The sequence below is a fragment of the Helobdella robusta genome (genome assembly GCF_000326865.2).
Source record: "Helobdella robusta unplaced genomic scaffold HELROscaffold_4, whole genome shotgun sequence".
In the NCBI taxonomy this organism is placed as follows: Eukaryota; Metazoa; Annelida; class Clitellata; order Rhynchobdellida; family Glossiphoniidae; genus Helobdella; species Helobdella robusta.
In genome coordinates this window covers 6,141,302-6,167,180 of record NW_008704902.1, presented here as the reverse complement: position 1 = coordinate 6,167,180, position 25,879 = coordinate 6,141,302, and the positions used below count along the sequence as shown (strand labels likewise).

General features: G+C 33.1%; 2 protein-coding genes across 2 annotated transcripts in view; both read left to right on the top strand.

The window, feature by feature from the left end:
* HELRODRAFT_66673 (hypothetical protein) overlaps window positions 1-8,491 on the top strand; it is a gene marked incomplete at both ends in the record, with an annotated part of 9,432 nt that extends 941 nt beyond the window's left edge. The window contains 7 exons of the mRNA XM_009024201.1: window positions 1,803-1,926; window positions 3,831-4,006; window positions 6,835-6,919; window positions 7,044-7,156; window positions 7,588-7,662; window positions 7,752-7,896; window positions 8,381-8,491. Coding sequence (XP_009022449.1) covers window positions 1,803-1,926; window positions 3,831-4,006; window positions 6,835-6,919; window positions 7,044-7,156; window positions 7,588-7,662; window positions 7,752-7,896; window positions 8,381-8,491 — 829 coding nt within the window. The remainder of the gene's footprint in view (window positions 1-1,802; window positions 1,927-3,830; window positions 4,007-6,834; window positions 6,920-7,043; window positions 7,157-7,587; window positions 7,663-7,751; window positions 7,897-8,380) is intronic.
* Window positions 8,492-11,108: 2,617 nt separating this feature from the next.
* HELRODRAFT_155960 (hypothetical protein) lies at window positions 11,109-25,270 on the top strand (the record flags this gene model as incomplete). The annotated part of the gene is made up of 18 exons (XM_009024836.1): window positions 11,109-11,153; window positions 16,566-16,831; window positions 17,652-17,876; window positions 18,036-18,086; window positions 18,188-18,264; window positions 18,470-18,573; window positions 18,738-18,817; window positions 19,015-19,147; window position 19,290; window positions 19,901-20,073; window positions 20,274-20,454; window positions 20,567-20,691; window positions 21,372-21,542; window positions 22,457-22,540; window positions 22,951-23,064; window positions 24,447-24,530; window positions 24,692-24,820; window positions 25,166-25,270. The coding sequence occupies 18 exons, from the start codon at window positions 11,109-11,111 to the stop codon at window positions 25,268-25,270; spliced, it is 2,148 nt and encodes a 715-aa protein (XP_009023084.1).
* Window positions 25,271-25,879: the final 609 nt, after the last annotated feature.

Below are 25,879 nucleotides of genomic sequence, written 5' to 3'. Positions count from 1 at the left end.
TTTCACAAGCTTACGACTTTGCTATTATTATTTAGTTTAACTTAGTTGTACTGTGGGAGGAGCTTGTGTGTTGTTTTTTAAACTGTTGACTATAAATAAATATTGCTGGAAAAACCACTTTGCCGTCTCCGATATTACCAGTGTGGGTATGTGCAAAGTATAGTAACAGGGAATTTAAAAATTATCAATTAAAATTTAAAAATTAACAACCAAAGATCTACTTGATTCATTATTTTTTTGATTGATTAATGTGCATAGTTAGTATAGTATAGTATAGAGTCTATCTATCTATATATATATATATATATATATATATATATATATATATATATATACTATAATAGTGTAGTGTAGATGTAAAGTTTACTCAGTATTCTACTGTACTACAACTTACTACTAGTATAAAAGTTTAGTTAGAAACTTGGAAAGACTTCAAATTTGGAAGTAGGTTATTAGAAATTTGACCAGAATACTTAATTTCCAAAAAACCACTTTGTTTGACCTGACCATCTATCATTGTCACATCAAATCATCATCTGGTTTTTCATTGCACCACTTATACATCATTAATTCATTTAGAGTCTAGACATAGGACATACTGTATCCATTATGTGACAATCATATCAACTTATCATCATTATGTAATAATTTTTTGTTAGTTTAATATAAGTATGAATGTCACATACAAGTACTGTACAATATACATACAGTATATGATACATATGTACTACGAATACAGCATGCTTGTTGTTTAAACCATCATAGCCTACTACAAGCCCCCTAGTGTAAAACATCCCACACATTGTTACCATTTTTGTAGCCAATAAAGTTGGAACACACAGATATAAGTATATATCAATATAAGATCAACCAATAAATGATAACATACTACATTGAAATGGATTATTACCAAAAAATGCTCTTTTGTATAAGATAAAAATGAATAAAAGGTAGTTAAAAACTTTATTTTTTATACAAAAGGTAAATAAATAAGTTAAAAAACGATGATAAAAATATGATACAAAATAATGAAAAACAGATAACAAATACGTATAAAATAAAGAGACACTGTACATATATACTTAAACGTTTGGCCACAAAGTAAACGATTTAGGGGTTTTGTTTGAACGTTCACTGAGCTTCTCTAAGTATATACATAATGTCATTAATAAATGTTTTGTTCTTTTAGGATTGTTATACAGAAACTTTAAAAATTTAACTAAAGAGTCATTTATTTTAATCTTTAATTAGGTCAAAGTTAGAGTATGGTGTCAGTGTATAGTCTCCTTGGAAAGTAAAAGAAATTGACAATATTCGGGGAGACATATTAATGATTTTCAACATTGCGAAGGGTATGGTAGATAGAGATTCCTCACCAGCTTTTTGTTTTGATGCGGATCCACGTACCAGAGGGCATCGCTATAGAATACATATTCAAAAGTTCAATACTAATACAAGAAAGTATTCGTTTTCTAACAGAGTGATCTCTATTTGGAACAATTAACCAGCATGCGTTGTTGAATCAGATATTGTTTCCAACTTCAAGAAGAATTTTGACTTATATATGGCCAACAAAGATTTTCTCTATGATCATAGAATTGACATTGTTGTTTGATTGCTTTTTGTTGTCTTTTAGTGCTACTTTGATATGGGCATATATAACTTACGTTTAAGCCCATTATTTATTTATATTTATTATATTTATATTATAATATTGTACTACCTTACTGTACATTCTTAACATTTGGAATATTTTTGAACTACATTAGATTGAAAATTTGTATTGTGAACATTTCATTCAGACATGGAGGTCCTGGAGGGGGCATAGGACCAATTGACAGACAAATGTATGATCCTAATGCTTACAGAATTGTTCTTTTTGATCAAAGAGGTTCTGGTAACTCTAAACCACCAGCTGAGCTCAAGGTGATTAATTACAAAGTGTTTGTTTCCTTTTTGTATAAAAAAACTCCTGTTTGGATTTCTATAACATAATTCATCACTGTCTTATTTAATATTCACATATTTAAGAATATATACTGTGTAATGTCTAGTAAAAAATGGGTCTCTCGCTCTCTTTCTCCTTCTCTCTCTCTCTCTCTCTCTCTCCTCTCTCACTCTCTCTTTCTTTCTCTCTCTTTCTCTCTCTCTCTCTCTCTTTTTCAGTTTCACTATGTATATCCAAAATTTTTTGCAATTATAACCACCCAGCAATATATAATTTAATAGAATCTATAGTAATGTTCCTTTCATTCTATATTATATAATTATGTTTTTTAGTTTCGCTTCATATATTTTTTGTTATTAAAACTAGTCTGTCTGTTGCCAGTCGAAGGAATTATGTAACGTTTATGATTGTTTTTAACGTTTGAAATATATTTATACTAGACCTCATTCTGTCACTAACTTGGAAATTTCTATGTTGTCTTCCATCAGAGTCTCACTTCATGTTTTGTGTTTTTTCACCATTGCATTTTATTTATTAACTGATTTTTGTCTTACAGAAAGTTATTTTTTATGTTCATTATATTCTCAATTTTGTTTTTCCAACCAAGACATTTTTTATTTCAAATTCAAGGTTCCATTTTGATGTTTTGTTTTAACTTTCTAATAGTCTAATAGAAGTTTTCATACCTCAACATTAGTAATTATTAACACCTATTTATATTCATCAATTTTCACTTTTTCAATTCAAAATATTTGAACTAGTGTTTTTAGTTTGTTTGCAATAGAATTAGTTTATGCAAATTAATTCATACCAATTTGTTATAATGAAGTCTGGTCATTGAACGGTCTTAACATATTTGCAATTCAAGTGGCATTTTTTCTACTGCATTTCATTCAGGTTTCTTCGCTAAAGAGTAGTTAAGTGCATTTGAGATATTTTTCATTTGCTATAATATAAGTTTTTATTTAATAAAATTAAAAAGCACTGCATTGAAAATAATAAATAATAAAACTAACGACAGCAACTGTCAAATCTCTAAATGATTTAAAGTCTGCAACTCTCTAAACCAACTTTGTCTTCATCAGCAAACTCATGCAAGGGTTATCAATCTTATGCAGCAAGGTGAAAAGTGATGTAGCTAATTTTTATAAGGAGAATTGTGCAGTGTTTTCATCCTTTTCTTCTTTTCAACTGAAATTATTTTACTTCTTTTCCATTTACAGTGTATAGAATTGACGTATTAAGATTTACAATGTGTTGGATTGGATTCTTTTGTATTAACCTGCTTAGTTAATCAAAGCCATGTCTGGATCAAATTCTTGTACAATTTATCAACTAATGTTTTCACGACAACTTTTTGTTCTCATTTTGAACAAATGATGACGAAGATGATGACGAAGATGATGAAGGCTTTGAATTTTATAAATCGTTTTTTCTACCTTACTCCAAAAAATTTCATCTGACTGATTTTTATCATTACTTTCCAGATGCACTCTAGCTCTCTATAAAATGAAATTTCATGATTTTGAAATTTTATAATATTTCATAAATTCCATGTATATCTTGTCTGTCCTCAGCCATAAAAGTGCTTTACGTTAACTAATTGAATTGCAAACTGATGTGATGACTGATGATCATCTACTGTAAATTTTGCATGGTTGGGATACAACAGAATATGAATGTTTGTCTGTTTAATGAGGTGTTGACAAAGATTATTATTGAAAGTCTGATGTTCTAAATACTTTGTTTCTGCCAATTTCAATCCTGCCATATAATCTACATGTTGTACAAGTTCTATAACATGCCTTTAGTTTCATTTTCACTTTTTGATAAAATTTTTTAATTCTAATTCATATTATTTGGCATTTCATTTGTTGTTCAGGATAACACTACATGGCATCTGGTGCAAGACATTGAGGAGCTGAGAAAGCACTTGAAGATTGAAAAGTGGGTAGTGTTTGGGGGTAGTTGGGGCTCAACACTCTCTCTCATTTATGCTCAGTGCCATCCTAACAGTGTTAAAGCTCTTATCCTCAGAGGCATATTTGCATTGAGAAGGTTCAATATTTATCATCTGAAATTATTTTTTTAATTCCTGAATTGAAAAAAATTTTCTTTGTATATAAATTATAGCGTTGTCTTTTTTATTATTAAATGTGCACACACAAATATATAGACACAAAAAATTTATATATATATTTATAACTTTTTAATTGATAAGTTATGATACTTGTTAACTCGTTTCTTCGAGTGTGTATTTGCTATCATTAATTATGTCACCACTGAGTGTCTATTTCCTTTCATAAGTTGACGATTTGAGAACATTTTTCAAATAGATTAGATATAACACAATACAATAAAAGGTTATTTCCAGCTTTTGAAAGCTCGATCAAATGTTTGATAACTAATTTCATTATAACAAATTTAATGATTTGATTATGCATCCAAACAAGTTTTCAACAAGATTGTAAGCATTTTAGGTCTGTTGTAAAAATATTTCAGCTGATTGATTGAATGTAAGTTAGGGAATGAATGCATGAATGCACTAACAAACAATCACTGATTCCTTGCATAAGAGTTTGCATTGCATTGGACACACCATGAAAAAAGTAGTTAGGAGATAATTAGATCTCCTAATATCCTATTTGTCCGAGTTTGGCTTTGAAGCTGTTGAGTGAATTCACAGAGACTGCATCATCGCTTGGAACAAGCTAAGCAATGATGCAGTCTCTGTGAATTCACTCAACAGCTTCATAGCCAAACTCGGACAGATAGGATATTAGGAGATCTAATTAGTAGTGGTTCTTACACAGACCATAATCTTCTGAACCACTTTAAACCCTGTTAATAATAATAATAACCACCACATCATGCCATGATGGTAAAACTCATCTGTTTTTGTTCTGATCCAACAAAAATTCTTTAAAAAATATTGATGACGAATTAAATTTTTAAAACTTTTCTGAGCATACGATACACGCATTCTTCCTACATTTCAGCATAGATTGTTTAAAAATGATTGGATGATATAAACGTGATGACGTGATGTGGTGAATCACAATTAATTTTATATTGAACTAACTGTTGAATCTACAAAATGTGATAAACAAACATGAAGCTGATTGAATGACCAGGTTCTGGTTATATTTAAAATTGAAATTCATCTTGTGAGAGGCTGTGTTTTAAGAATTATAAATGTTTAAGCTTGTATTAAAATAAGAATCGATATTCTGGATTGTTTCTAAAATAAAAATAGTTTGTTAAAACTGTATTTAATAAAACGTGATATATGAAAGAATATATAAATAAGGCGCCAGTTACTCGCCGTCGCCCTCTCCTGTTAGTTTAAACAGCTTTGCCATGTGAAGGTCAGGAGCAGGATTTGATTGATCGGGGTGTAACACCCCCTGCTAATGGGATTATTTTCTAAGAGATGGGAGTTCAATTCCCACCCCCGTCCCTAGCTTAGTAAACTCATTTGAAGCCAACACACAAATACGCACACACACGCACCAATATATATATATATATATATATATATATATATATATATAAATATTGAAACAAATTTGAGAATCACTTGATAAAGACGCAATGCAGACTTTGGCGCATGCGTTGGTGCACTCACATGTCGATTATTGCAATAGTTTATTTTATGGACTCCTGGCTAGATCCATCAAAATTCTGCAATCAATACAAAATCATACTGCCTGGATTGTGGCTGGATGTCGATGGTATGATCATGCCACACTGATCCTGAGTTATTTGCATTGGTTGCCCATAAATAAAAGAGTTGTTTTTAAAATCTCTGTCACAGTTTTTAAATCACTAAATGGTCTGGCTCCAAAATATTTATCAGGTAAACTGGTAAACTGAAATTAAAAACGTCGATCGCATCTGGTGTGCGTCTGAGGTCTGATGATTTGAACATTCTTGTGGTTCCTCATAGACAGCTAAAGATTGGATCGCGTGATTTTGCTGTGTCAGGCCCTGTCGTATGGAACGGCTTGCCGTCAGCTCTCAGAATGCCTGGAATGAACATTGCTGAATTTAACAGACAATTAAAGACATACCTTTTTTTATTATAGTTCAATTCTTTTCATTCTTGCTATTTTTATATGAATATTAGTTATAATTTGATAGCGTTTGTGAAAACTGCTATAACGAACTCTATATTAAGTTTTCTCTTAATAATAATATATATATATATATATATATATGTATATATATATATGTATATATATATATGTATATATATATATATATATTTTTTTTTCAAAAATAATGCTGTATATAATGCTTATGTTTCATCCAGGTTGTTTATTTCTTAGTACTTTTATTGCCACTTCAGTTTATCCAAAAAACAAGTGTAAATTTCATGCAATGCATTTGATGCGAATGTACTTTTTCATTAAAGGGACCAGTGGCGGATCTTGAGTGGGATCATTATTTGTGTTGAAAGATGTAAAAGGCGTTGTTTTGACGTGGAGAGTAGTGTTTTTGAAGAAAAAGTTGACATTATAAGCCCATCAGCAGAAATGTTGGCCCTTTCATCAAAATGTTGGTCCCCCAGTGAGCACAGAAAAATTTGTGTAAATTTCTGCCCCCCCCGCGGTCATCGGCTTTTTTTTAAATCTTACCCCGGTCGTCAACTTTTCCTGCAACTTCCCTTCCCCCTGTCGTTAAATATTTTTCAAAATCTTGGCCCCCCACCGTCAAATTTGTCTAGATCCGCCACTGGAAAAGACTATATTTAACTTTAAAAAGCATTTACTTTTTACATTTTCATGTTTTGAATAATATAATGTCTCGTAGGTAATGATTGTTTGTAAAAGTTGATGTTTGTAGCGAGAGAATGAAGCATGTTTCGTAAACAACCTATGCAGGAAAGAACTGACGTGGTACTACCAAGATGGTGCTAACAGGCTGTTCCCTGATTTTTGGGAAAACTTTCTACAGCCAATTCCACTGGTTATTTACTTTTTATTTATATAGAATTTATTCGGAGTTGATTGTAAATAAAGTATTTTGGAAGAATGCTATTAAGGATTAAGAAAGTGATATTTAGTTGATAAAATTTTATTTTCACTGAAAGGTTGAGAGAGCTGATCTGATAAGTGCCTACCACCGAAGGTTAACTGGAGATGACATGAAAGCCAAACTCGAATGTGCCAGGAGATGGAGTGAATGGGAAATGGCAACATCCAGGTTTGCTCTTCTGCTCTTTAAAGAATTCAGTAAAGCGAAAGATTTTTATTTTGATTGCTATACGTTTAGAATCATACATGCTTTATAAGTATGGAAATATATCTGTATGTGTGCACAAACTGCACATGCATCCAATACCTTTACCTTTCATTGGATAGCTGTGGACTGAGAACAGCAAACTGAATGAGATTTGTTCAACATGTATAATATGTAGTAAGTAGCATTTGCTTACTAAAATCAACTTTACTAACATGAGAAGAGCTGAGACTTATTGTTTTTCTTGATTCCGAAAAGTCAAAAAGTTTCTGGGAGCATTCTTCTGAGCCACAACATCATAGTGATTAACATCTAAATCATTAAAAAACTTTAGTACTGTAAAAAGCAATAATGATCTGTTTACATGATGTAATTGAATTTTAATCATTTCTCAGGTTGATAGTGGACAAAAATCTTTTAAGTCGCACAGACTCTGATACTTGGGTTCTCCAGTTTGCAAGGATCGAATCGTTAGTTCACAGTATCAAAATTGTTATTTTTTAGTTGAAACGTTCGAAAGCTACTGGATTCGAATAAATTTATATTTTAAAATTTGCAGCCATTACTTTGCCCATGGAGGATTTTTCCACTCAGAAAATCAAGTTTTGGATAACGTAGAAAAAATTCGTCACATTCCGTGCACAATCATTCAGGGTCGTTATGACGTTGTCTGTCCCATGGATACTGCATGGGAATTGCACAAGGTAACAAAGACAGTATCTGGTTATTTATATAGTGTATAAATTCACAGCACCAATCGATCAGTTAACATTTTTATAACACCGCCCACTCACTGGCAATGCCCCTCAACGAGTTTGGCTTAGTTTAGTCGGTAAATGCGACTTGAGATCGTCATAAAATTTGTGACCGAGGCTTGAGAGAAGTTCTTGAGAGATTCTTCAAATGATGGTGTTCAAATGGTTCATGCAGTGCATCCAATATGACAAAAAATTGAACTATAGCTCTCAAATTTGACCTGGAAGCATATGTCATAAAATCATCGCATTCTATATTCATCTGCTAAACACGTTCTCCGTAATATGCAGTGAGAGTGTAACGTTTATGCTCTTCTGTCTTCCAATAAAAAGTTTATAACGGTAAGAACGCGGTTGGGCAGTTCCAGTTTAAAATTCCGCGAGCGTTGAATAATTTCGTGCAATAGTAATTGACTTAAAAATTATTTTCCAGAGGTGGCCTGAAGCCGAATTTAAACTTATCCATGATGCTGGACATTCTGCTAAAGAAGTGGGCGTTGTATCAGCCTTGATTGAAGCTACTGATAAATATAAAACATTGTAAAATTTGTGTTGAAAATGATCAACAAATTATCATCAATTGCGCGAATTTGTTTATTAATTTGTGTACGCCAGACTATAATATCGAAGTTGATTTTTACATTGTTACAGTTGTTATAATAATGTGAATGTAAAATCGTAGCTGGCGATCTGTGATTAAATTAAATACAACTCATATAAATAGAGCTTTCTTGGACAATATTGAGCCCTCAAATAATTTACTTCTATTAAATGTTATTAGCCTCATTTATTTACTTTTAGGATATGTACTTTCGAATTAAAGCTAAATTTGATTTTTTTTTTGTATGTTTTAACCATATACTTTAATACTATATTGTGACCGTGTTGTTTTATACTGGTAGGTGTGGTTTTACTGTATTCTCGTTATAAACTTTACCAGAAGCAAGAGCAGCAATGGCGTCCCACATACATATTAGTTGGTTCATGGATATGCTAGCAGTTTAAAGTCAGGTGATCGAGAGTTAGTTCAATAGAATGTAAAGACGCACCTTACCATGTCATTATTCCGGTCCATTCCTTTCATATATATAGATATAACATTATATGACATAATGTTATATTGTATATGTATATGATTTTTGTTTAATTTAATGATTAGACAAGAGCACAGGAGCATATGCCATGGTTTGCATACACCTGAGGGAATGATTTCAAAGTTGACCTATTTTATAGCTAATTCATGTAATCAATGCCCATTCTATTCCCGTTTTTCGGTGGGGAGTGGTTTAGAAATTTTTTGTTAATGACATTTTTTCGCTATTCTCCGTTTACTTTATTGTTATTACTATAATTTGCACAAAATCTTAGTATTTTTATTTTAATGGTCTAGTGAGAAAATGCATCTTTGAATCCTTTCCCCGTGAATCCATTTTACTGTACGTGTTAACTCGATCAAAATGTTACCAGAAGCGTGAGCAGCAATGGCGTCCCACATGCATTTTAGTTGGTTCATGGATATGCTAACAGTTTAAGGCCTGGTGATTGAGAGTTAGTTCAAAAGAATGTTAAGACGCACGCTACCAGGTCAGTATTCCGGTCCATTTCTGTCACATATAGAATATAACATTTAACAATGCTATATTTTATATATATGATTATAGAATATTCAGATAGCTTAATGGCACATATACGTGATACACTAATGACCTTTTTAACAGAATCAATCACTCAATCAATTAGCTTATAAAGCGCTATTTCCGCAATATTCAACAGCGCTCCTCAATGAATTTTGAAAACAGATGGGCCTTGAGATTCGCTCTGAACTTCGCAAGTGATGGAGAAGTAGTCAGAGAAGTAGGTAGAGAGTTCCAGAGAAAAGGACCAGAAAAAGCAAAAGCAGATTTGGCAAAAGAATGTTTAACACGAGTTAAGAAAAAGCGAGAAGAAAAAGACGATCGTAAACCGGGGCGTTTAGGTTCAATTAATATATCTGATAAATACTTAGGAAATAATTTAGATTGAGACTTATGCAGGAACGTGCAAATTTTAAAAATTATTTTATATTTTATAGGTAGCCAGTGCAAGAGAACAAGATATGGAGATATATGAGAAAAGAAAGGGGCACGAGCAACTATACGAGCAGCAGAGTTAAAAGCTTTACTTAAAGGATAGAGTACAGAGTTAGGAAGACCATAGTAGAGCGAGTTACAATAATCAATCTTAGATAAGACTAACGAAGTAACAAGAAGGAGAAGAGTAGGATCATCAAGAAAAGGCAAAAGTTTTTTTATTCTACGTAGATGAAAGTAAGAGCTTCTAGCAACACTATTAATCTGAGAAGAGAGAGACATAGTAGAATCAAAGATAAAACCTAGACTACGAAACTTATGAGAGACATCAAGAGTTTTAGAATCAGGTAAGATAATAGGAGGAATAGTAGTAGAGTGTTTAGATTTATTAAAACAAATTAATTCAAACTTAGAAGGATTAAGTTTAAGACACATAGAGTCAGACCAAGCGATAATTGAAGAAAGACATAGAGATAAATTATGAAGAACACTATTGAGATTAGATGGAGGAAAAGAAGTATAAATGTAAGAATCATCAGCATATAGTTGACTAGAGAAAGAAAAGTTATTAATAATACGAGGTAGCTCAAAAGTATAGAGTATAAATAGAAGAGGGCCAAGGATAGAACCCTGAGGTACCCCGAAAGTAAGAGTAGAGGAATTAGAAGTAGAATTATTGAGAACAACAGAAGAAAAACGATTACAGAAATAAGAAGAAAACCAAGATAGACAAGAATCAGTAATATTAAAAGAAAGATGCAGCAGTCTCAGAACACGTAAATTATTTCTTAGCAGAAAATATGCTGTAGAAAATATGCTGCAGAACATATGTTAATGACCTTTTAGCAAAAATATGCTAATACGTATACGCGTTTATATTCCTTATATATGTGGGCTCGTGGGCTCTGATAACTGGGAAAATTGAAAATTGGCATAAATAATTGCAATACTGTTGGAGTGTTCCATATAAGATTGTCATTGTTTTGGTGTTAATTTTTGCTAAACTCTTTATTATCGACTTGAGTTAATATGATTTGAATTTGATTTTATTAAAACCATTTTTTGTCATTTTGAAACGAAACAACCGTAACAATGCCGAGAATTATGATCAAAGGAGGAGTGTGGAGGAACACTGAGGTTTTTTTTTTTTAATTTTCACTAAGATGGGAAATTAAATTTTACTTTTTTGTTGAATAAATTTATAAATTAGTTTTTGGTACTTGTCAAAAGTCAGCAAAAACATTTTGGATTTTGCTGACAAAATCTTTTGCAAAAGTTTCCTGTCCCTAACTTTGACGCTTATCAACTCATAACTATTGCTGTATAATAGCTTAAAAAGTTAAAAAAACTGAAGTCTTGCTGATGAACATTTGCTAGCTTTTCCCCTAATTTAGTTTTTTTTTATTTTAAGACTTATGTTTTCCTCTCTACTTTAAGCTAGTAAAGACTGAAGGTAGAAACTAAAAGGATTGCCGGCGTTCGTCCTTTAAACTGGCACGACGCACGATTTCGGTTGATTTGATGTGGTCCTTCAGACAAATTCAATGCATCCATCAGAGCATTTTCATGTCGGTTCGTTAAAGTTGTTCCAGTTTGGTTGTCATTGGCCATGTTTCTGCACCATATAACAACACCGGATGTATCACAGATTTATAAAGTCTTGATCGTAGTGGTAGTGGGATGTCACGCCGCATCAATATAGAGGCAAGGAGATGCCATTTATTCTAGGCTGCACGTATGCATGCTCAAACGGCAGCTTCAGCTGTTCCAGTACAATTCAGAACATCCCCTAGATATTGAAACGATGTGACTTTCTCTACTTTAATGGCTTCAAAAACAGTGCTATTTTGAATTTGTTGTTGTGGATTGATGCAAGCAGGACAAATAAAGTACCAATTATTTTTGAACAACGTTTGTGACACCACTGGTTACACTGCTGACACTTGATTGAATTGTTACCTACACCAGCTTTACAAACTGAACAGGGCCATCGTCCAGTAGCTGTGGATTGGATGGGTTCACCACTGTTCATTGTTTTGGTTTTGCTGATGTTGACTTTGAATCCATGATCGGCGAGTCTGGTGTTCCAATCTACAAACATCTGTGCTGCATTCTGCTCAGACGTAGCTGTTAAAACGATATCATCAGCATATATTAGATTCCAAATGTCACCAGTGAGTATCGGTTTTGTGATTTCTTTCATCACAGTTATAAATAACCGTGGACTGAGAATCGAGCCTTGGTGAACTCCAACGCCGATGAGTTGTTGACGTAGACTCCACTTGATTGCTTCACGGGGAACTCGATCAAATGCTTTTTCAAGGTCTACAAAAATGTGTGATAGTTGTTGATGCTTTGCGAGGTACTTCTCTTGCAGTTGCCGAAGGATGTGAATTGCATCAATTGTTGATTTCCCCGCTAGAAAACCAAATTGATAATTTCCGATTGCGATGCACGACGTTAATCTTCTCTCAATGATTTTCTTGACAATTTTCAGAGATTGCTCTAACAGACGTATACCCCGATATGATGAACAGTTCAATGGATCACCTTTGCCTTTGTATAGCGGGACTGTCATGCTATAGTTCCATTCGGTCGGCATTGAGCATTTTCTCCAGATTTCACGGCAAAGTTGTAGTAACGTTTGTATACCTGCAGTACCAGATGCTTTGATAATGTCATTTGTGAGTCCAGAGGGCCCTGCTGCCTTTCCATCCTTCATAGTTTTCAGAGCTTCTGTAAGCTCCTCTACAGTGATGTCTGGAATCGGACCTTCGATGGGTGGAGCGTCAAAGTTAACATTGATGGGATTTGTTTCGTTTAACAGATAACACTGGTCAACACCCAAAAAATTTCCTAAGGTCTTTCGGCTGATTTATGGAAATTTTGATGTCCTGAATCCAAATATCACATTGGTTTTTCTAGATCAGGTCAACTTTCTAAGCTATGGCCATATCTTCATTTTCACTTTTTTGTGTACAGTCCCAGGTATTTTCGCTGTATGTGATGCTTTGTTCTTAATCACTTCATCACTATGAGGAATTTGCAATTTTTAATTAATTGGTATTTTTATGTTTCCCCTATGCACACACACACACACCCACACGTTCAATGCATTAAATCACGTAACTACAGTCACGTGATCAGACAATCGCAGACATGCCCGGACGAGGCTGTGTATAACTATGGATAGTTACGTCAGCATTTTCCAAATCTGAGCCATATAGCAGATTGCATTAGTATAGGTATCAGTTGCAAACGAATCGCAAGCGAACGACATGGCTTCCAAGAGAAGATCTTGTAAAAATAAACCCGACGTATTTTGCTATATCTGCGGTGAATACACACTTGTTCATAACAGGAATCAAGTCACATGTTTCATAAAGCGTGCTTACCATGCTTATTTTGGTATTAAACTTGGTGACCAGGATAAAGATTGGGCGCCACACATGGTATGCAAGGCTTGCACCGTGTATCTGCGTCAGTGGACCAAGGGCAAGAAGACGTGTCTGAAGTTTGGAATTCCCATGGTTTGGCGGGAGCAGAGAAACCATGACACTGACTGCTACTTCTGTAGCATCGATCTGACTGGGATAAACAGAAAGAACCGAAGCAGCCTCGAGTATCCTGATTTGCAATCCGCACGTCGTCCTGTAGCTCATTGTGATGATATTCCAGTACCTGTGTTTCACAAACTTCAAGACATCAGTGATGACGAATCCTCCAGTGGTGAAGATCAGGAAACAGAAGAAGAATGGCCAGTTGTTGACGATGAAACTCCACAGCTTTTTTTCCAACAGGAGCTAAATGATCTAGTTCGCGACCTCAACTTGTCAAAGGCCTCTGCTGAACTGTTGGCATCCAGATTGAAAAAAAAAACCTCCTCTCTGGCTGTGCTCGCATCTCCCTGTACCGCAACAGGCATCAAGAGTACCTCCAATTTTTCTCGGAGGTGCAGGACTTGGTGTACTGCACAGATATTGCACAGCTTCTGCACCACCTGGGAGTGCCGCAGTACAAGCCCGAAGACTGGAGACTGTTCATTGACAGCAGCAAGCGGTCACTGAAATGTGTTCTACTGCACAACGGCTACCAGTTTGCCTCTGTGCCCCTTGCTCACTCTACTAAACTGAAGGAGAAGTATGAAGCGGTGAAGTATGTGCTGGAGATGATTCGTTATGATCAGCATAAGTGGGTTATTTGTGTCGACCTGAAGATGGTGAATTTTTTGTTGGGGCAACAATCCGGGTTCACCAAATACCCATGTTTTCTGTGCATGTGGGACAGTAGGGACACTGCTCACCATTACACGAAGAAAGACTGGCCTGTGCGAGAGGAACTAGTGCTTTGCAGAGCAAGTAACGTTATCAACAGCCCTCTGGTGGACAGAGACAGGATACTCTTCCCACCACTGCACATCAAGCTTGGCTTGATCAAGCAGTTCACAAAAGCTCTAGACAAGGAAGGTGGCTGCTTCAATTACATGTGCCAGACATTTCCGGGAGTAACCATAGTAAAGTTAAAAGCTGGTATCTTTGACGGTCCTCAAATCCGTCGGCTCATCAGAGATCCAGAGTTTGAAAAGTCAATGAACAAAGTGGAACAGGAAGCATGGAATGCTTTTGTTCTCGTTGTGAAAAACTTCCTTGGCAACAACAAGGCCAGAAACTATGCTGAACTTGTCAACAATATGGTGACTGCTTTCAAAAAACTCGGATGCAACATGAGCATCAAACTGCATTATCTATTTTCACATATGGATCGTTTTCCTGAGAATCTTGGATCAATGAGCGACGAGCAGGGAGAGAGATTCCACCAGGAGATGAAGGAGATGGAGACCAGGTATCAGGGACGTTGGAATGCCGTCATGATGGCTGATTACTGCTGGACTCTAAAGAGAGACATCCCTGATGCTGAGCATTCCAGGGTATCCAATAAACGGAAGTTCCAGCCCTAAATTCTTAACAATGACGAACATTAATGACCCTTACTTAAGGTACTGTGTTTCAGAACGCTTTTTTCTCTTTGAAACCAATTCCGAATGAGAAATGTTCATAGAAATAAACCGATTATGGCACAAAAATTTTACTGATTTATTCACAAATAAAATAAAATAAACATTTAACTTAGCAGAAAAACTGGACCTGACCTAGAGAAACGGATGTCATTTTCGGACTCAGCGGTGCCAAATTATCATAAATCAGTTGTTAAAAATTAGGAAATTTCCTCAAAAATTTTTTTTGTTGCTCAGTGTAATTGAAGTATTCTCTCCACTGTAGCTTGATCTCATCTTGTTCAAGAACCATCTCATTTTTGTCATTTTTGATAAATGAGGCACCAACTATGTCTTTTTTCGTACGCTTTGCTTGTTTTGCTATACAATACAGAGATTTCATTTGTTCACCTTTGCTTTTAGTGAGCCACTCTCTGCACTGATCTGTTCGAGCCAGTGTGCAACTTCACGTCTTGCATAGTTGTTCTTCTCACGGAAAATTTTTCGGTCATGTCATCATCAGATAGTTACAGCATTAATGTGAAATAAAAATAGTTGGTGTAAAACAGTATGTACTAATACGAAAACACCATATGCTTGAAAGAAAGAGCTGTCATTTACTATTACTTAACTGCTTATCCAACTTTATTCTTGAAAAAAATCAGTTAAGCCAAAAGTTTTTTGTATCATATTTACTTTTACTATACGTTACTTATTAATAACTTTTTAAACTTTTTGCTTTTTTGTTTTTTTTGGTAATCATATGCATATGCATACATATTTCCAATCATGTAATCAAAAAATTTCTTAGAATTTATATTCAGGTGGGGGTTTTTTTAGAATGAAATTTTTAAACAACGTTTGAACATGAATAAAGGAGGTGCAGCTTACTGAGATTTTGCCTATTGTGAACATGTCTTGATTAATCTTATAGATGAGTGGGGGAAAACTCTTTAATTAGAATAGTTTTGGTAGTTGAAGCTAAATTAAATTTTTGTATTTTATTTTGTTGGATAAATTTTTAAATTGAAGAAAAAATTAACAGTATTCAGGATAGTTTTTATTAAATTACTGCATGAAATGAAAATGAATTTTTTAATATTTTAATCTCTTCTACAATATAAGGTTGAAAAAGTAATTAGGTGTAATGATAGGTAAGTAACTATTCCAATGTACTGTGTTTTTTATATCTTTTATAATTCAACTTTGTTTATGTTTGCAAATGATAGTTTATTATTTTTAAATCTATTTTTGGTCTACTTTTAAATGACTTTTTTAAAATGACTTCCTTAAAGACCTGTCACAGTCTCCATTAATGAATTATTAAAAAAACATACTTGAATGATGTGTTAATAACCTGACAAAACAATCAAACTCAGTTACACAAAAGAAGTTTGTACATGCAAAAAAGTACAAACATATTTTTTATTATATCTTGCTTACGTTCTAAGTTGATCTTAGGTAATGTTTGTTTTTCTAATCATTTTGTCACCATTTATTGGTAAATTTTATGAATACTTTTAAATTTGTTTTCACTATTTATTTGTTAAATAAAGGATGAGATCTTGAAGGCAGCTGTCATGAAATATGGCAAAAATCAGTGGTCTCGAATTGCCTCATTGTTGCACAGGAAATCCGCCAAGCAGTGCAAGGCCAGATGGTTTGAATGGTTGGATCCCAGTATAAAAAAGACAGAATGGAGCAGAGAAGAAGAGGAGAAGTTATTGCACCTGGCTAAGATGATGCCTACACAGTGGAGAACCATTGCTCCTATCGTTGGCAGGACGGCAGCTCAGTGTTTGGAACATTATGAATTTTTACTGTAAGAATTTTTCCGTTTGAAATGCATTGTAAACAAAATTACTAAAGTTCTATAAATTCAATTGAATTTTAATGGTTCTGCGCCTTTTATTATATTACTTTCATTAAAGAAAAGTATTCAATTAATCAGTAATTCCTTCCTGGTTATAAATTGGTTATTCCTAGATTCATCAGTTTCAAAATGTCCACTCCAATCATTAATCTTTCACTTTATATTTTTTAAAATTTCTCCGTTGATAACTTAATGCAGATATGTTATACATGTTTTCATTAAAGCTAAATTGAAATACAAAAATCCAAACCCAAGTGATGGTTTTTGACGAGCTTTCAATTTTTTTATATAAATCAATTTTATTTTGCTACTGAAAAGTGCTAAGATTGATGTTAACAAGTTAAGTCTTACAAACATTTGATGTTTTTATATTCAAGTTCATTAATCAACCATGCCAGCCTTTTTCTTACAGCTGGTTGTAAACTGCTGAATCAACTTACTCAGAGCTCAACTGATATGCCTCTGAGTTTGTTAAATTTTTATTTCAACGTGGGGTGCGCCTGCCACTACTTATCTGCCTCAAGACATCTTTTGAACATCAAATCTTTTTTTTTCACCAACCCAAGGTTACACTGCAAATTTTAGAAGCTGCAGTTGGTCTTTCCTCATGCAAATCATATAATAAAAGTATTATATCAACAAATATGCAATTGACGGTATATTGAATTAAAGAATGAATGCTTCATATATTTTTTACTGTGTGTGCGTGTTTTATAAGGATGGTTTCAAATTCAAATTAACATCATAATTATATGCACACTTGCTTAAGGGACAAAGCGCAGCAGAGAGACCAAGAAATGGGTGATGACGATCCTAGGAAGTTGAAACCTGGGGAGATTGATCCAAATCCTGAAACAAAACCTGCTCGCCCGGATCCCATAGACATGGATGAAGACGAACTGGAAATGTTGTCTGAGGCCAGGGCTCGTTTGGCCAACACACAGGGCAAGAAAGCTAAAAGAAAAGCCAGAGAAGAGCAGTTGAATGAAGCAAGGTAATTTTATTTTTTTAGTTTTGTTCGTTCCATTGGATTTTCCTACATTATCTAATTTATTTAATATTTTCCTTTAAATATTATTGTGCAATATTTTCAGTCTGTTCTTCTTTAGAGAAAATTCAATCGTTATTCTAAATTCTTTTTTAATACATCTAGACGACTTGCATCGCTTCAGAAAAGAAGGGAACTAAGAGCAGCTGGAATTTTGTTAGTTTTCTTCTGACAAGTTATTAAATGTTTGTTTAAACTTCAACCTTTTCATAAATAAAACATTCACAAACAGTAAACATTTCAATATACATGCACAGTATAAGAGAAAAGAAGAGGAAGAAAAGAGGAATTGACTATTTGAATGAGGTTCCATTTGAGAAGAAACCTGCCCCTGGTTGGTTGTTGTTTTTAAGCATTTCTTCCTAACAAGTACTTTTTTTATATTTTTGATAATACTTTAAACATATCTTCATCATCATGTGTACGTTATGAATTACAAGTCATGTTGGCTTCTGGTTTACAAATAAATGAATAAATAAGTTATTAAATTAATTACTAAATAAATATAAATTTGATAAAAATTTCCAATGAAAATGTAGGATTTTACGACACGTCTAATGAGAAGTTTGATCCCCTGGACCCTGATTTCAAACGTCTCCGTCAACAACAGTTGGACGGTGACATGAGAAGGGATAAGGAAGAAGTAATTACTGTGCCAATTTATTTTTCCATTGTAGTCCTTATCAATTATTTTTCCATTTGATGACCATACAAATTGATTCATTTGTTTTCTATATCTATTATGTTTCATTTGGATCTCCATTTTGACTGTTGTTAAATTCGTCCCATAAAATAATTATACTACAGGCTGAACTGAAGAAAGACAAGGAACGCTTGAAACAGAGGAAGGAGAATAATTTACCGGATGCATTGCTGGCTCAGAATAAGTTGGTTATTAGTGTGGTTGCAGAAAATAGACAATTGTTAAGATTTGTTAGGTTTTAACTTAATATTGTTAATGGTTCATTGATTATTATTGTTTTATGTGTTGCCTGTTTGTAATTTTATAAATCTGTCTATTGCCCTTATGCTAATAACGTTTAAAGATTGCCATTTTGCACGATTAATTACTTTTCATTTCAAGATTTTCCGAACCAGTAAGAAAAAGAAGCAAGCTGGTCCTGCCTGAACCACAGATTTCAGATCGCGAACTGGAAGAAGTCATTAAAGTCGGACAGGCCAGTGAGTTTGTGAGACAGCAAGCTGAAGAGAGTGGGGTTAGTTAGTTTCTTTCTTTCCTAGTTTTTGTGTTGTGTGCTTTAAATATCTTCTTATTTTTTGTTATAATTCTATTAGCTTTACGTTTGCTGAAAGGTCTTTTTTTTCTTTCAGAAATATTTTTTCAAGCCCCAAAGTAAGGGTGATGAAGAAATAGTTCCTTTAGATATTGGACTGAACAACGAAGAGGCATTTGAAGAGTTGGAGCTCTCAGATGCTGAAAGATTGAAGGCTGAAAGTGAGTCATTTTCAATTAAATTTTCTTTGCATTTATGGTATTTTCGTGTTGTTTATGAAAATGTACTATAATTATTATTTATCTTTATTATGCATTTCTTACTGATTTATTACAAGTGGATAATTTACTGGCTCATTTTCATCTAATTTCAATTACTTTCATTTTACAAAGACTATTCATTTTTACGTACAAGTCATTTACACACAAACACAAATAAATGACTGAGCAATCTGATAATTATATAATGTACTTACATAATGTACTTATTTGTTACTTGTATGCAATTCAAAAATACATATTTACAACCAAAGAAATGCACCACATCACACACAATGCCCGATGCTCTTTTAAAGATCTTGAATGTTATTTGAATGAGTTCATTGCCTCTCTGTTGATAAATAAATAATTTGCACTGTTACTAACTCTTAGGCATCAAAGTTATTGACTGCAGTGATTGATAACATTATTTCTGTTATAATTGTAAGTTTGCTAATTTTTTAACAAAATTTCAAAGAACTCCGAGAACTGAAAAACAAACTGAATGTGACTGACAGATCTGTGAGGTCATCTGTGCGCTCCTCCACTGTGCGATCTTCAGTGAGATCTTCAGTCAGGCAGGAAGATGGTGATAATGTCCTCATGACACCTGTGACCCATGATGAAGACAATCTCACTGATATACAAACGGTAAACTTTTTATTCATTTTTTTGACTTATCAGATCTTTATACACAAACAAACACAAATAATGCCAATCTATTAATTATATAATGCATTTATTTGTTACTTGTATGCAATTCAGAGATACACATTTACAACCAAAGAAATTCACTTATGATTGTTGCTGGCAAATATTTTATTTTTAATATGTTGGTCTTTTTTTTGCAGAAATATTCTTTGAAAAAAGCCCTAGCAAACTTACCAGCCCCAAAGGATGACTATGAAATTGTTTTGCCTGAGGAGCAGAACGGAGTGGAGGATGGCTTGGAGAATGGAGACGATGGATCACACTTACTGCCAGACCAATCGGACGTCGACCAAATGAAGGAGGAAAAAATTCAAGCTGAAAGTAATCCATGTGTCTAAATATTTGCTTATGATGTTGATTTTGCCTGGCTGGTGGCCGGTTTAAATGTTGTAATGCTTCAAAGTGTCACTTTGATTGATTGTTTGATTGATAGGACTGAAGGAATTGAAAAGTCGATCACAAGTGATGCAGAGGTCACTGCCTAGGCCTTCTGAAGTCAACAATACTGTCCTGAGGTCGTTGAACCCTGATGACCTGCCTCTTTCTGAACTGCAAAAGGTTGGGAATCACATTTTTTTCGTAAATCCTCTAACTGTCGGTGGACTCATAATTGTTTCATATTATTTGATTGATGTTACGTTTACTGTTTACAATTACGGTTTGCAACTTTTGTAATTGATATTCACTTTTAAAGTTTAAATAATCTACAATTAGTTTTAAGTTTTCAACTACAATCACAAAATATTGAAAGGCCTGAAAATCATGGAATTGCATGGAATTAGTCGGACACAATTTTCGTGTTTCTTCCAGTTGAAAATAGCTTTAACTTTTTAACTCAACTCGTTGTCTGTTCTGTATTTTTTGATATGCACGTTTCAAATACATCTGGATTTAAACAGCAACAAAACAACACGATTCGATTACTTAAGTCATTACATACTTCACGTGGTATGTTACCATGGTCACGTTTTGTTATTTGATAAAGTTAAGTACAAATCTATCAGAAAGTGCTTAATATTCGTGAGGCATGATTTCTTAATTGACTGAGTTCCTTTCAATAAAACCAATTTATGATCAAGAGACAACTGCTGGTTCCTCACAATGACTCGTCATTCTTGGTACATTTTTAATTTGGTCTCAAAGCAACAAAATGATAATTGTGAATATGATTTTATTAATATATCTGCATTTTGAAAAAAATATTAATCAATCTGTTTTTTATGGATAATTTCTTCCAGGCAGAGGAACTGATCAAAGAGGAGATGCTGACCATACTGCATTATGATAACCTCATGGATCCGCCGCAATCTTCCTTGACAGCCAAGCAGCAACAGCAGCAAGAAATCAATCATGTCGAATTTCTCAGGTCACATCCGTATGAAAAATTCTCCTTAAACGAGATTGATAAGGTTTGGAAGATATTGTTAGGTGTTATATTTTAACCGTGGGTTCTTGTCGTCGTGAGTAATGAACAGTTTTTTGTTAATCATTTGTTGCACGTTGTTGTCCATTTCAGAGGTTGACAGTAAGAAAATTAACTCTAGTGATGAAACTTTCGATTACTTTTGGTAATCGATTCTTTCGATTCTTCATCAAAAGTAATCGAATAAAATATTCGATTACTTTTTCGGATATTCAAAGCAGCTTTTAATTTATGCATAACCCATGTTATAGCATAAAGAAAATTGCCCAGCTCACCTCACAATTAGTGATGTTGTTATTATGTATCATGTATGTACGTGCACAAGTTCTCTTACACAAAGATCAGCTTATAATTTATGCATAACCCATGTTATAGCACAAAGAAAATTGTCCAGCTCACCTCACAATTAGTGATGTTGTTATTATGTGTCATGTATGCCTAGCCTTAGCCTAATCATTAACATACCATGTTCTTAAATTATGCGCTTATGCATCTATACTCCAAATCAAAAATATACTCGGAATCGAAAATATACTCCAAATCGAAAATATACTCCAAATCGAAAATATACTCGGAATCGAAAATATTTTCGGAATCGAAAATAAAATATACTCGGAATCGAAAACATACTCGGAATAGAAAAAGTAGTCGAACATGTAATCGATTATTTTTTTAAAGGATTCGAGAGTATCGAGTACTTTATAATACTCGAGTAAAAGTAATCGATGAGTAGTATTCGAAACAACACTAATTAACTCTAATGATATCCTCTCATTGATTCCTAATTAAAATCTTCGTTAACAATATTTCTCGTCCTGTTAAAACATAATGTTGAAATCTGATTAATAAATAAACGTGACCAATGGATTGTTCAAGAAAAATTTAAACTTTAAAATACAGGCGGCCAGAATGTTGAAAGAGGAGATGTCGATTGTGAAGGAGAGAATGGGACATTCGAATCTATCTTTGGATGCTTACACCGAAGTCAGTTTGCTCATTTTTCATAATTCCATTCTACAAACACACAGCACCTCTAGAAATCAACAGTGTAACATTAAACTAACTAGTTATGTAGATGTTCTAGCAGCTTTTGTCAATAAAGTGGTAATATTTAATGAATAATAATAAACTAATAGACACGACAATTTTTTTAAAAATATTTTGTGTATATCATTTTATTGAATAACTGTTTGTTCTTTGCTTGCCACATTCGGTCACTTTTTGTGAGCAGTTTTATTCAAGTATCAAATAATAATAATAAAGCATCTCCTGCCTAACCTGTTAACTACATTCTTTTGTTAGATAGGTTTTTTTTTTAACATTCTAAATCAGCTTTAAAAAAGTTGTGAATTGACATTCTGATATAAAAATGTTGAAATGGACCGCATAATCAGGTGTGGGAGAATTGCTATGAACAGGTCTTGTACCTGCCTGCTGTCAAGAGGTTCACGAGAGCCAACCTGGCCAGCAAGAAAGAAAAGATTGAGTCTCTGGAGAAGAGACTTGAGGTTGGTGTATACATCATTCAATCAAGGAGGCTTGGGATTGCATATATATTGATTGAGTATATGTTGCACGTTTTATTATTCAGTTTTTCTATTCTGTTGAAATTGTTTAAAATTTACATAGTTTTTGTTTTGTTGTTTCGATGGTTAGTTTAATGAACGCAGAGCAAGTCTATGCCGTATTAATGGATTTCAAAACAAGCTGCTTGAAAATTGCTTCACATGCTTATGATTCATGTTGGGAGTTTAAAATTAATTAAGCTAATTTAATTCATTTTTACCAGTGATTCTCATCCTTTATAATACTCATGGTTTAATTTTACTAATGACAAGAAAATTGATAAATATATTTTCTCCATAATAATTTTATTTAATTAGAAATAAATTACAAATGCATAATAGCAGGCAACAAGATTGTTGCAACAGTTTGAACACAAAAAAATCTACTTTGAGTCTTCCGTATTTAGTCATGATGACTAACCGACTAGAACACTCTGGTTGACGAAAGAAAAATTTAGTTTTCATCCAATTTTGTTTGCTAAAACAGTAGTTTAGAAGGATTTGATCTTTTCAGACAAACAGTGTTCTTGAATTGATAAATTTAACTCATTCAAGTGGCATAGTTTTCAGCTAATCCAAATTCATCCCTATAAATAGTAAACTGCGGTCTTGCTTTCCAGTGAAACAATAATGTTTCAGTTCAACCTGTCTGAAATAGTGGAACATTATTGGCGGTTTGCAGCAATTCGTTGCAATGTTTTGAAGTCAGGTGACAGTTTAAAGTACATGCTTTCCCAATATCGGCAGTGCTAACGTTTTTTTTCCGATTCTTCTTGTAGTTCTTGTTTCTCGTTGCTTTAGACGAATGCCGATAATCTCCATTTCTTTCTTGCTGGTGTTGAGTTGGACGAAGTAAGAGATCGGGCGGCACGATGGTGTAAAGGTTAAGATGCCTGGCGTTGTCTATGCAGTACCCGGGCTCGACTCTAATGAAATTTTCGCCTATCACATGCAAAAGCGTGTGATGCGTTGATTCACGTGTATTTGTGCTCTGTGTGTTTGTTTTAATAACCTCTGCGAAATATCTAAGAGAATAATAATAATACTGTGATTAAAAAATCAATCACATACTCGAGTTGAAGTTAACCTCAACGTAAGAACAAATAGATTTATGAATTTGATGAAAGGATGTGGGTGAATCTCTATTCTGACAAAATTTTGGCGTTATTTTCAGAAATATAAAATTTTAGAATAAAATCCTGAAAGATTAATAACTGGATTGACACGACTTGAGTGTAAAGGAAAAGATCTGCAATTGTGTTAATAAAATTGATGCAACTTGAAAGCATCATTTGATTATTCAAAAATGATTTTTTTTAATTTAGACTAATAAGAAGCATTTGGAAGCTGATTCGAAGGTGGCCGTGAAATACGAGAAAAAATTGAAAGTCATACTTGGTGGCTACCAGGTTAGATGGAGCTTGATTGCCTTATATATTATGCCGCGATCTAATTTTCAGACGTATTGTATCTATAAACTCTTAATAAATGTTTCTAAATGTTGGGCTTTGTCTACAATCTGTTATTTATTTATGCATAAATTAAATTATGATATAATTATTAATTTTAGAGTAAAGAAATTGAGTTAACAAAGAGGCTTGAGGAGCTGCAGGAGCATTTTGAACAAACACACATTGAATACGAAACATTTAAAAAGCTTCAACAACACGAATCAATTGCTGTCCAGAAAAGACTTAGCGTATGTATTTTTATTGGTTGTATCATTTTTAAAATTGGTTAAAATTTTTATGTAAAATTTTCATAAACCTTTTTTCTGTTTTAATCTCGTTTTAATGAAATTAGGCTAAAACTTTTTCATGATGATGATTTCTTCAAATCTTTTAACGTGAACTCAAAAAATCTATAAACAAATCTGATTTAGTGCAAACATTTTTCATTATATTCTGTATTCTATTTTATTTATTCTTTTCTCTATTCTATTTTATTTTGTATTTTATTTGAATGAAAATTATTACGGAAATGTCTAAATTTCAGTTTGCTTCAATGTTTCAATACGCCTCAAATTTATTATTTTTATTTTCAGTCTTTGAAAGATGATGTAGACAGACAAAAAGACAGAGAGAAAGAACTGCAGTCCAGATATTCTGAATTGAAAAAGAAAATTGAACTTAAAAAAGTTGGCTTATAAAAGTTGTTATCTGTATAATTTAAAGTTGTATTCAGCTAAAAATTGTAAATTTGTCATCAATATTAAAAAATTGACTTCAAAATGTGTTAGGAAGTGGAATATATTGCAAATTGAAAATACCAGCCATAAGGATTGACTTCTGCTCCGTTGAAGCAACCTAACTGAATAATTATTGTTATAAAATGAGAGACGATTTTTAGTTTCCATTAGATTTATTTAGTAATTGAGATGAAAGAAACTAAATTTGTAAGAAAATAACTCTAGATATAATTCATGGTCGTGTTACGTATGAATTGAAAGAAATATCAAAAGTTGACATTTTTTATTTATATATAAATATTATTAATTAAATTAAATTATCATATTTAACTGGCTCTTAAAGTTATTAATTTATTTATAATTTTATTTCATCCTCATTTAGGAAGAGTCCGAGAAATGAAGTGAATTCCGTTTAGTGAGACTCAAATTATCATAGAAAATTTATGTTTAAATTTTTAAATAGACATTTTTTGAATTATGTTTCAAAAATGAAAATTTCAATTTTTTTCTGGTTTTATAAACATCAAAATTATTACAGTTACTCAATTTAATATTGTTGATTATAGCGAT